The 13,355-nt window shown below is 42.0% G+C and overlaps 1 protein-coding gene across 10 annotated transcripts in view; it reads left to right on the plus strand.

Moving 5' to 3' along the window:
• foxp1b (forkhead box P1b) overlaps positions 1-13,355 on the plus strand; it is a 483,509-nt gene that overhangs the window by 274,085 nt on the left and 196,069 nt on the right. For all 10 annotated transcript variants that reach the window (XM_059649922.1, XM_048547287.2, XM_059649921.1 and 7 more), the window contains one exon: positions 10,531-10,620. In XM_059649922.1, the coding sequence (XP_059505905.1) occupies positions 10,531-10,620 (90 nt within the window). The remainder of the gene's footprint in view (positions 1-10,530; positions 10,621-13,355) is intronic.

Below are 13,355 nucleotides of genomic sequence, written 5' to 3' on the forward strand. Positions count from 1 at the left end.
CTTAGGAAAGATTCATGAGGATATTGCCAGGGTTGGAGGGTTTGAGCTCTAGGGAGGGGCTGAGTAGGCTGGGGCTATTTCCCCTGGAGCATTGAGGTTGACCTTATAGAAGTTTATAAAATCATGAGGGACAATGATAGGGAGAATAGCCAAAGCTTTTATTTCCCTAGAGTGGAGGAGTCCAAAACTAGAAGGCATAAGTTTGAGGTGAGAGGGGAAAGATATAAAAGGGATTGAAGTGGCAACTTCTTTCGTGCAGAAGGTGGCATGTGTATGGAATGAGCTGCCAGAAGTATTGGCAGCGTCAGGTACAATTACAACATTTAAAAGGCATCTGGATGGGTATATATGAATAGGAAGGCTTTTGAGAGAATGGGCCAAATGCTGGCAAATGGGATTAGATTTATTTATGATATCTGGTGGCATGGATGAGTTGGACCAAAGGGTCAGTTTCATGCTGTAAATCTCTATGATTCTATGACTGTGTGTTGGGACCCATACCTGCCTCCTGTCACTGAACACTGACCAAATCAGAAGACCATAAAATACAGGTGCAGAATTAGGCCATTTGGCCCATGAGTGTGCTCTGCCACTTGATTATGGCTGATGTAATATGAAGACATTTATGAAGAGTAGTTTGCTGCTTGGAAGGAAGTGTTCCAAAAGTAGGCACGTTGCCATGATCGCTAAACATCCACATGTTTGATTCAGTATGGCTCCAAATGTATTTTTAATTTGAATAGCTGTGTTTGCTGCAGCCTAATACACGATTTATTGCAGCTAATACATCATCTTGAATAGCTGCTTCAGCAGTGATATTGCCATAACTTTATAACTATATATAAAAACGTACGTTATAGATAAACTACTGTTCTGAAGTGTTAAAAAATACATTGGGATATTTGCTTAAGCAACTGAATAGAAATCTTGGAGCATCGTATAATTTTTAAATATCTGAATAATTATGGATTTATCTTACGACAATAATTAGGGAACACTAGGTAGTATAGGAATCATTTTCTAAATGCACAACACACACCTATGTATCTCTACCAAACTGATTATCAAAGTGAAATTCTACCAGCTAGTGGCTTTCCTTGAAAATGTTTTCATGTTATTAGAGTGGTGGCATCTTGTTCCCATAGACACAACTGCTTCATTTTCAACTATTTGTGTGAACACCCACTATTATGAAATTAATCAAATGTACTGCATCGTCGTTGCAGGTTGCACATGTCAAAGAGCCGCTAACTTAAATGTGAATTTTATTTTGAGTTAACTGAGTCAGTGACAAGGATGCACAACTTGTGTCAAGAAGGAGAAAATTGGCTAGTGTTTCCATTCCTGGCTGCCAGTCAGCAGACATTAGAGTACCAGTATTTGCAGTTGAGAAATAAAGTATTCTGGGAAATATTTATCAGAAATTTCTTAAGTTGGAATGGCAATCATGGAATCCACCATTTATGCAAATATGCACCAGTTTTGAACTGCTTAGAAACTTGACCCAAACTTGTGTTGGCTTCAGATATACAGTGAGTAGAAACCTTTCTATATTCACTGCTTCAACTTCATTTCCCATCTTTGGTACAAACTTTTATATTTGCATTATAATGATGGATCCAGATTCAAGCAACTTAAATGGAAGGGCTTATCATTTTTATGCTGTTTAATATATGGTTTTTATGGTTTATGTCAGTGTCTGTTGGATGTCTCATGACAGATATTCATTAAAATTACTGGGAAAGTATGACCAACTCTCTAATGAACTATATGGTAGTCTTATGTGTTTGGCTATAGAAGCATTAACCTAATAAGGAGTGTGCATGCATTTGAGCCCATGGCACTGTGTATAAATTTACCCAGTAATTTTATTGTGAGAGTGCAGCTCAGTAATACAACATGTGCAAAAATGCCTATGGACATTGTGGCAATTTGCTGGAAGCTGTATTTGCTTCTTGGAACAGAAATGGACCACTTTCCTTGCAAACAAAAACATATCGATAGTTACTGAGTGATCTCTGGATGCAGCTCTCATCCATTGGAGCTGAGTGTTAGTTAAGTCCCATCTGACTGCTAGTATGTGACACTAATGTGCTGTATAGTGCTGAAGATGATGTTCCTCTTGCTCAATGTGCTCGTGCTCCTCATTAGAAAACTGTTTGTACTCTCCCAGCTTTTTCACCTCCATCAAATGCCGTCTTTGTCAGCTGCACTTGTACAATGCACAACATGCAAGGATAATGTGGCAGACTGTGTAGGGAATGCACTGCACTGTCCCCCTGGACAGAGCCAAGCATCAGAACCTCATCTTCAACAGCCCTGAATGAAGAATGGGCTGCATTGAATTGATGCTTACCCTCAGTCAGGGGTTTACGCATTGAAGTCAACAGCTGTGGTCACCAAGTGTAGCTGTTGACCCTCAGTAACCATTCCTGTAAGACATCTGGCTTTCAAATACAGCAGGAGCAGTACTTATCAAGGACTAACGAGTGATGGCAGCTCCGAGGATAACTGGCGTCGATTTCCAAGATAGCGGGAGCAACAATCACAGATGATTTGCCCATTGACACATTGGAATCCATTTCTATTGATGAAGTTGAACCTTTGGTCCAAAGAGCATTACTGAAGTGCAGAATCGTACCGTAAGTGGCACGGAGATGTGCCTTGAAAATTCAGTGAGGCTGGTATGTATAGAATGCTAATTTCTGTGGATGGTGGGCTGTGCCCATAAGCATGTCCTGAGGTGCTGCTGCCGGGTGTTCAAGATGGAGGTTCAGAGCAACAGGCACTGAGCTGGAGTCCCTGATTTTCAGAGAACCTCATAGGTTGGAAAAATTTCATTTTTGGGTAGGTCTTGCTCACAACCCAATTGATTTTTCTCAAATTTCTTGTCATGGCCCATGTCATTCAGGGCTGTGAAATTCTACCCATTACTTCTAAGAAGCATAAAGAAGAAGAAAGGAATAGACTAAGAAGGGAATTCCAGAGCCTAGAACTAAGGCAGCCTGAATCTTGGCAAGCAGTAATAACTGGGGATGTGAAAGAAGACAGAAAAGCACAGGGATCTCAAAAGATTATACAGCTGGAAGAAGTTACAGAAATCGGGTGGGATGACATCATGGTAGAATTTGAAAAGAATAATTAAGACACCATGGTAGAATTTGAAAAGAATAATCAGAGCTAGATGAGCTACTTAACATTTCATAGTGATAATGGGAACTACAGATGCTGGAGAATCCAAGATAACAAAGTGTGGATAATAAAATGTGAGGCTGGATGAACACAGCAGGCCAAGCAGCATCTCAGGAGCACAAAAGCTGACGTTTCGGGCCTAGACCCAACATCAGAGAGGGGGATGGGGTGAGGGTTCTGGAATAAATAGGGAGAGAGGGGGAGGCAGACCGAAGTTGGAGAGAAAAGAAGATAGGTGGAGAGAGTATAGGTGGGGAGGTAGGGAGGGGATAGGTCAGTCCAGGGAAGACGGACAGGTCAAGGAGGTGGGATGAGGTTAGTAGGTAGGAGATGGGGGTGTGGCTTGGGGTGGGAGGAAGGGATGGGTGGGAGGAAGAACAGGTTAGGGAAGCAGAGACAGGTTGGACTGGTTTTGGGATGCAGTGGGTGGAGGGGAAGAGCTGGGCTGGTTGTGTGGTGCAGTGGGGGGAGGGGACGAACTGGGCTGGTTTAGGGATGCGGTGGGGGAAGGGGAGATTTTGAAGCTCGAGAAGTCCACATTGATACCATATGGCTGCAGGGTTCCCAAGCGGAATATGAGTTGCTGTTCCTGCAACCTTCGGGTGGCATCATTGTGGCACTGCAGGAGGCCCGTGATGGACATGTAATCTAAAGAATGGGAGGGGAAGTGGAAATGGTTTGTGACTGGGAGGTGCGGTTGTTTGTTGCGAACCGAGCGGAGGTGTTCTGCAAAGCGGTCCCCAAGCCTCCGCTTGGTTTCCCCAATGTAGAGGAAGCCACACCGGGTACAGTGGATGCAGTATACCACATTGGCAGATGTGCAGGTGAACCTCTGCTTAATGTGGAATGTCATCTTGGGGCCTGGGATAGGGGTGAGGGAGGAGGTGTGGGGGCAAGTGTAGCATTTCCTGCGGTTGCAGGGGAAGGTGCCAGGTGTGGTGGGGTTGGTGGGCAGTGTGGAGTGAACAAGGGAGTCACGGAGAGAGTGGTCTCTCCGGAAAGCAGACAGTGGTGGTGATGGAAAAATGTCTTGGGTGGTGGGGTCGGATTGTAGATGGCGGAAGTGTCGGAGGATGATGCGTTGTATCCGGAGGTTGGTGGGGTGGTGTGTGAGAACGAGGGGGATCCTCTTGGGGCAGTTGTGGCGGGGGCGGGGTGTGTGGGATGTGTTGCGGGAAATGCGGGAGACGCGGTCAAGGGTGTTCTCGATCACTGTGGGGGGAATGTTGCGGTCCTTGAAGAACTTGGACATCTGGGATGTGCGGGAGTGGAATGTCTTATCGTGGGAGCAGATGCGGCGGAGGAATTGGGAATAGGGGATGGAATTTTTGCAGGAGGGTGGGTGGGAGGAGGCGTATTCTAGGTAGCTGTGGGAGTCGGTGGGCTTGAAATGGACATCAGTTTCTAGCTGGTTGCCTGAGATGGAGACTGAGAGATCCAGGAAGGTGAGGTATGTGCTGGAGCTGGCCCAGATGAACTGAAGGTTGGGGTGGAAGGTGTTGGTGAAGTGGATGAACTGTTCGAGCTCCTCTGGGGAGAAAGAGGCGGCGCCGATACAGTCATCAATGTAACGGAGGAAGAGGTGGGGTTTGGGGCCTGTGTAGGTGCGGAAAAGGGACTGTTCCACGTAACGTACAGTCTCCATCTCAAGCAACCAGCTTGTAACTGATGTCCATTTCAAGCCCACCGATTCCCACAGCTACCTAGAATACACCTCCTCCAACCACCCTCCTGCAAAAATTCCATCCCCTATTCCCAATTCCTCCGCCTCCGCCGCATCTGCTCCCACGATAAGACTTTCCACTCCCGCACATCCCAGATGTCCAAGTTCTTCAAGGACCGCAACTTTCCCCCTACAGTGATCGAGAACGCCCTTGACCGCATTTCCGGCAACACATCCCTCACACCCGGCTCCTGCCACAACCGCCCCAAGAGGATCCCCCTCGTTCTCACACACCACCCCACCAACCTCCGGATACAACGCATCATCCTCCGACACTTCTGCCATCTACAATCCGACCCCACCACCCAAGACATTTTTCCATCCCCACCCCTGTCTGCTTTCCGGAGAGACCACTCTCTCCGTGACTCCCTTGTTCGCTCCACACTGCCCTCCAACCCCACGACACCCGGCACCTTCCCCTGCAACCGCAGGAAATGCTACACTTGCCCCCACACCTCCTCCCTCACCCCTATCCCAGGCCCCAAGATGACATTCCACATTAAGCAGAGGTTCACCTGCACATCTGCCAATGCGGTATACTGCATCCACTGTACCCGGTGTGGCTTCCTCTACATTGGGGAAACCAAGTGGAGGCTTGGGGACCGCTTTGCAGAACACCTCCGCTCGGTTCGCAACAAACAACCGCACCTCCCAGTCGCAAACCATTTCCACTCCCCCTCCCATTCTTTAGATGACATGTCCATCATGGGCCTCCTGCAGTGCCACAATGATGCCACCCGAAGGTTGCAAGAACAGCAACTCATATTCCGCTTGGGAACCCTGCAGTCTAATGGTATCAATGTGGACTTCTTGAGCTTCAAAATCTCCCCTTCCCCCACCGCACCCCTAAACCAGCCCAGTTCGTCCCCTCCCCCCACTGCACCACACAACCAGCCCAGCTCTTCCCCTCCACCCACTGCATCCCAAAACCAGTCCAACCTGTCTCTTCCTTCCTAACCGGTTCTTCCTCCCACACATCCCTTCCTCCCACCCCAAGCCGCACCCCTATCTCCTACCTACTAACCTCATCCCACCTCCTTGACCTGTCCGTCTTCCCTGGACTGACCTATCCCCTCCCTACCTCCCCACCTATACTCTCTCCACCTATCTTCTTTTCTCTCCAACTTCGGTCCACCTCCCCCTCTCTCCCTATTTATTCCAGAGCCCTCACCCCATCCCCCTCTCTGATGTAGGGTCTAGGCCCGAAACGTCAGCTTTTGTTCTCCTGAAATGCTGCTTGGCCTGCTGCGTTCATCGAGCCTCACATTTTATTATCTTGGATTCTCCAGCATCTGCAGTTCCCATTATCTCTGATAACAAAGTGTGGAGCTGGATGAACACAGCAGGCCAAGCACCTGAGATGCTGCTGGGCCTGCTGTGTTCATCCAGCTCCACACTTTGTTATCTTAATCATTTCATATCCTTGATTTGTGATTCTTTTTACATCCTCTGGTTTCCCTGATATCTTGAATTTAATTTTGTATGCCTTTAATTTTTGAATTAGCTTGTGTTTCTGCCTTTCAGATTTCATTTAATAAATTCTCCAGTTTTTCTGCTGTTTCCTTTCTTCCTGCTTTGGTTCATAAAAAGCAACTGGAGTGTTTTAGAGAAGCTTAGCAATAGGGACCACTGGCCTGTTTTTTTTCTCTCCTGGGAAAGTGACTTGCTTCAATTCTGCACACCTTTGTAAGCACTAGATCAAGAGCCCAAAGAAGGAAGTGCTAAGCAAGATCCTGAATGTTATCACTTATTTCTTCTGTTATTTTTACTTTGCTTTTACATTAAGTAAAGTAAAAAAAAATCAGTATTCGCACTTTGACGAAACAGTACAAGCTGAAAGACCTCTGCAATGATGATGTTACGGGTTTGCCTCTTGGTCTAGTGTAGACTATTGAAATCTGGAATTTGTCCAATCACTTATCTGTCCCACTGTTTTTTACTACATTGTGACACAGAAAATGATGTATTCACCATTATCTTATACTTTTTTAAAGCAAGATGAAAAATGAGGTATTCCAAATATATTTTGTATTCAAATCTAAACGTCCCACTAAAAATGGTGAAACTCTGTTATTGTATAAAAAAGTAGTTACCTTATTACAAAATAATAACTTCTATTTAATTAAATTTTCAAGATAGTTTGTAAAAAATAGTTTCAATATTGATTGTTTTATGAAAGCATTTAATTTTGCTGATCTTTGCATCATCATAAAGCAATGTAGTGGTTGATGCTGGCAACTAATGAATATGTATTCAAGGTTGTAACCTATTCAGCATAAAGGCATTCTGTCAATATAGACACAACAGCAAATTGTGAGTTAGATTTACATTGTTCGAGAATATCTATTTAAAATTATAAAGGTTATTTAAAGTCAAAGACTGAAAGAGCTGATACCAGCAAGAAGGATGACCATCAGGCTGCTGTAGGTGGCGATTCAATCTATTACTTACTTCCTGCATCATTAAAACATACATCCATGTTTATTGTCAGCAGTTTTTATTCAGTATTAACAGCGAAAGAAAATAAAGTTTTTTAGCCATCACAAATACATGTCCAGGCACCCTCGATGTTTCAACAGGTGTACACTATGTCTTGTGCACTAAGCATTTGAGAAAGATGTCTCAGTTTGATACCTCACCCGTGCTAAATCTGCTAATGTTAAGACGAACAGCAATAAGACATTGTAACAGAACTCAAGCACTCCAATTTAGTACGGGGGATAAAAATCAGCCGAGGTTCCTGCTCTTGATTGACGTCCAATTACGTTTGCTCGTGAGTGTGTGAATGTGTTTGTCAAATGAGGACAAAATGCCCTTTGGCAGATGAACAGCTGTCTCGGCTTGCAGGAAAAGAATGGTCACGTGTAAGATGGCCAAGCAGTGCTGGGATCCACGAAGAATTGTCCGCCGTGACTCGGTGCCTTCAAGACTGAACTAGAGAGAATTCATTTGTTCATTTTGCATACTGTTGAGTGAGGTTTTAAGCCTCACTTCAAATCTAGATTTTGGATCTGTAATTTGTTTTATGCATTCACAGTCAAACCACTAGATGGCACGTCCAACTAGGGAAAATACGAACTGCTGAAAGTACAGGCTTCCTGATTACCAAATTAGAAACCAATGTTGGCATCAGAAGTTATGGGGAAAGCCTGTGGCCTTCTCACATATATTTCCAAATGGATGAGAATATAATTATGATCAGCTGGTGTGAGAAGATTTTGCAAGATAAATAAACTTTGTCAGTGATCTTCACAGCCAGCATTACAATATGTCACCTGTATGCTGGAGTTACTATTCGGCGTTTTCAGAATCCCACGTACATGGATTACCAGTTGTGAGAACAAAACTTCTATCATTATGATACAGTTACTTTGCCTTATGCTCCCTCTGCTTTTCTAAGATGATGTACTGCTTATATAATCACTTTCTTGAACTTTAATACATGGACAGTCAGCTTCATCTAATATATGTCTTTCTTTTGCCATAATACATATTCAGACAACATGCTGTTACCCCCATTTGTGAGCTTTAGATGCTGCTGTCTGTCAGCCTCTGGTGATTTATCTCTAGTGTCTGGATTTGCTTTAAGACTTGTATGTCTATCACAGTGGTGTTGCTTTGAATGTGAGATCAAAAGAAGATGAATTCCAGAAAAATTTTCCTTGTATGAAGAAAGGAACAGTCTTGTGTAAACATCCCCATGACAGCTCCCAATGAGTTATTTTACTGGAGCATTAGCACCCAGGATGACAGACAGGCAGAGACTACGTGCAAAATAGCAAATCAGTCCCTGTGTGCCAGCAGGCAGTTGCCACAACAGAAATAAGATTTCTAAAGGAATTTTGCTCCATTTTTATTGTAAACATTTGTGTGGCAGCTCATCCTTTTACAAGCTGTCTTTCCTTGCAGTCTTGCAAAGCAGGCACTGGATTTCTTTACGGGGAGCTGTTGTATTGAGGCACTCACCTGACAGAAAGCAGCAGTATCACAAAAAGACTCAAAGATAAATTTGAGAACAAAGTCAAGATGGCTTATTGTACACTTATGTTTGTCATTTACTTATATGGGCATTGCTACTGTGGAAACAGGCCTTTTGCTGGCTAAAAAGGGCAGCCTTCCAGTTTATTTTCATTTCAGAGTGCTTCAGCTGCATAGCACTTCCTGTTTATTCAACATCTTTACACCATTCTTCAGCCCCCGCTTTACAGCAACAGCCAAAGAACAACTGCAAGCCAACGGAAATTTAGAGGCATTAAGATCTTTCGGTAAACTTCCCCACTCTGTAATTATTTGTGTCATATCCAGAATTAAATCTGTCAATTAAACTGTCCCAAAGAGCTGAACAGGGGAGTTGTCGAAATATGCAAATATTATGATTTAACCTTAAATTGATGGTAAATTAGGTCATGCTGATGAATAAGGAAAATGTTACAAAGAATTAATTTTATATTTAATCATTCATTTTGTATGTAAATAATGGAGATGACTGTACAACCAAAAAAATTCTGCTTACTAGAATCAAATAACAGGTAGTGACAAAGAAGAGCCAGTCTGCCAAAGCACGCACAATAAATGTTTGTAAAATAAAATTTAACTCCATAAAAGTTGTCTTTTGTGATCAGCAGTGGTCAGATGTTTGGAACTGGTCTAAACTATTTGTTTAATAGTAGGGGAGTAATCACATGGGGGAGGGGAATGGAAAGAGTGACTGAATTTATTTACTCAGATGTTATGCTGATGTAGGTGTGGAACTGAAAGTCACTGTGGGAACTGTGGGTTGTTTTTTGTTGGTATCTTCATAGTTCTGATGGTCATCGAATTTCCCAGCTTGTTGGTTTTGTTTATTCTGGACAGTGTATGTTTGATTATTTATCAGAAGGAAAAGGGAGTAGCTTGGGCATAAAACCGACTGTGCTAGGTTTTATTTTTCTAGCAGTGTATAGTTTAGTACGTTGCAAATCTTTTAAAGCCAGCATTCTATGGTATGATTTCTTTTGCTGAAATCTTTAATTCAATTCGAATTATCCAAAGTATCATTGTATTTTAAAGTTACCATTCAATGGTTTGGCCTTTAATTTTCTCTAAATCCAACCTTTTATATCATTAAGGTTGGCTCTTTTTTTTATTTATTTGTAAAATATTCTAATACATCCGATTTTCTTAGTCTCCCACTCACAGCAATGAGGAATACTTGGGTTTAGCTATATTGTAAAATGCTAGCCAGCTCTTCATAATGCATTGTTCCTTTGGAAAATTTGATATCTCCTGACAATCATCCAACAATATAGTCTGAAAATGGAATACTCTTCATGGAGAAAGGAGACAGTGGCATGCAACATTCTTTGTTGATATACCTTTATGGTGAATAAAAGCTCTGTTTAAACTTAGAGACTTATAGAATGTAATTTGGTAGAATTATATGTGGCACTGTCGTCAAACGAAATAAATCTAATGTATCTATTTAAAAAATAGGGTGTTAGCTCATTGGTTTAAGCGGCAAAACAAACTGCATGAAGTGCCAGTTGTGGTAACCCTTCTTTGTGTGATGGAGTCGTAAACTGTCCCATTGGGTCCATTTATGGTTAAAAGGTGAATGTTATTCTCTTTTTATGTAGGCTTTTCAAGTTGCACGACAGCTCTTGCTGCAGCAACAAGCCAGTGGGCTAAAGTCTCCCAAGGGAAATGACAAGCAACCAACCTTACAGGTAAGTGTCTATTTATAGATTATATACAGTGTGTGTGTTCGAATCATTATGGAAGAATATGTCAGTGTATAACTGCCATGTACCATATTTGTTAGAATAATGCAACATAATTAGTATAAAAGATTGATAAAAACTCAATATGATGCTAGGTACTGAGGAAGTGGTTTGTTATGTTAGTGCTATTTCATTTTGTAAGGGAATTTTTAAAAATGTAACTGTTTTGACCACCTTATTTGAGCAAATTCACTTACTTTCAAATGAGCAAACCAGCCAGATTCATAGTCAAACTAAGAATGTTGTCAGAGGACGTTCTTTTATAGTGGATTCTGTAACAGAACCCATGTGAATTCTTAACAAGTCTGGACACCGCCCCCCCCCCCGCCCCATGTGAGATCATTATTAATATGAGTTTTAATAATGCATTCAAGAAGAATTAAATGTGTACCATATTTATTCTAATGCTGCCTTAGATCTTTGGCATTTATATTTGCATCTATTCTGTATTAATAATTTTTGTTCTCTTCATTGTCCCATTCAGAATCCACATTAAATGAAATGCTCTCCAGTCGTATGAATTCCTACCATTTTATTGGTCTCAATAAAATCATAAATTAAAAATATTCCATATTTCCCTAAACCCAGTTTAGGATTACAACATTTTATTGGAAAAGAAGGACTCATATCAGCTATTATACTTTCAATCTTAAGAAAGAAAGCTAAATATGAAGTTTCAATTATGTGTTTGGAAATTTGTTCTCACTTTTTAAGAATGTGCATCTCCCCTAACTTGTCCTATCCTCTACTGACATCTGTGCACATTGTGGTGAATTTTCTGGACCTGTTTGTGCACAGAAAATGAGTCCAAATATACCAGATAATAAGGTGTGGAGCTGGATGAACACAGCAGGCCAAACAGCATCTTAGGAGCAGGAATGCTGATGTTTCGGTTTTCTGATAAAGGGTCTAGGCCCAAAATGTCAGCTTTCCTGCTCAAAGATGCTGCTTGGCCTGCTGTGTTCACCCAGCCCCACACTTTGTTATCTTAGGAACTGCAGATGCTGGAGAATCCATTATATCTGATCCAAATATACCAGTACTGGCTGGCTTGCCAATTGCCCACTGTTCTTGGTGCCACCATTCTTGTGAAGTAGTTTTGGGCTTGAGTAGATTCACTAAGAGCCTTGTTAGCCAGGGTAAAGAAGACTGACTAGGACTTTCCTGTTGGCTTCCAACTTCCTGATATGACAGGAAGCAGTTTGACTGCCTGAAGGCATGTAGCCATTGGCCAACAGGCCAGGAACACCCTGGACAGGCCTACAAACCTCCCTGCCTGTCTGGATGTAGGAGGAGGATAAAGCCATTCAGCAAAGTAATACAAAGCCCACCTGCAGTGATGGCCTGGCTGATTTTTCTGATCCATAATCACACTTATAAAATAAAACAATGAGCAGTACCTTCAGGTTGAAGCATCCTCTCAGTAACTTAACTTTTGCTGCAGCCACGTGCTCTTTTCAAGCTAAACATCATTTAAATGACCCTCCAGCCTTGACAGCCTGCCTACTGCCCTTAATTGGACAGGGAGCCTAACTCCATGCAATTAGGTGGAGCTGTTGTCACAAGCTCAAATATGACAGCTTTCTCTCTTCCCCCATCCCCTATTCCTTCACCAACAATCAGGACTGAGACCAAGAACCAACTCCTGTTTACCACCCTAAATGTCAGAGATCAGGTAGTTTTCTCACAAACCAGCAGTTGGGCTTGGATTCTCATTGGGTTAACTTTACAGTTCTTTTAAAGGAAGATCAAATTTCATTTATAATCTATACAGATTTCTTGACAGTGAGCATAACATATGTTGGGAAAAGATTTTTAGTTAAAATCAGATTTGTAATTCAGGAAATTCAAGCTTCAGGTTGTCAGCTGCTGAAGGGCTAATATTGAGACTGTTTATGAGTGGGCAGCAAACTTTGAGTGGCTGTTACAAAATATCTCACATTGCTGACAGATGCCATCCTTCACTGAAACATCAAAAAAAATTAGTAACTTAAATGGCAGCAAAGAAACTCATTTTTGCAATTAATTGATTGGCACAATTGAAACTGGATTTGAACCTTACTTCCCTCCTCCTCCAACACCAGAAAAACCTCAGCAGCTGAAACAAGACAATACATACAAAAATTCTGTCATGAACTATAGCTGCATTCATTTTTGTGCACACTGGAGAATCTTTAATATCTTTACCCTCAGCACCCTACCAAGAATGGTAGGGATAATGGACTTACAATTTCAACTGTAATCGTGAAAGTGAGCTCATCATTTAGGGTTTGCTGTTGCATTTGGTTGCAAAAAAAATGTTATTTACACTGAACTAATATTCATGTTATTTGTTGAAAGGTATAGGAATATTCATTCTCTAGCGTGAATTGGATCAATAAATTGTTGTTTGCTGGTCTGAATTTTTGATCAGCTGACCCTTCTTTAGCTTAAGACTTGGGCTTTTCTTGCTTTAAGTAAATAAAGTATCATTCTTCTTTTGCCATCATTAGTTTTCATTTGTTGCTTGCAGAAATAAATTTGAATACTGTTGGTGGATTATATGAAGCAGATATTGTGTAAAATGTATCAGCTTCTCATTTTGGAATGTGAAATATGGCCTGGACATGTATGACATAATTCTCCAATTTGATGTACAGCATAACATTTTTAGGAAGGGCAAAAGACAAACTAACTGTGCT

The sequence above is a fragment of the Stegostoma tigrinum genome, chromosome 11 (genome assembly GCF_030684315.1).
Source record: "Stegostoma tigrinum isolate sSteTig4 chromosome 11, sSteTig4.hap1, whole genome shotgun sequence".
Taxonomy (NCBI): Eukaryota; Metazoa; Chordata; class Chondrichthyes; order Orectolobiformes; family Stegostomatidae; genus Stegostoma; species Stegostoma tigrinum.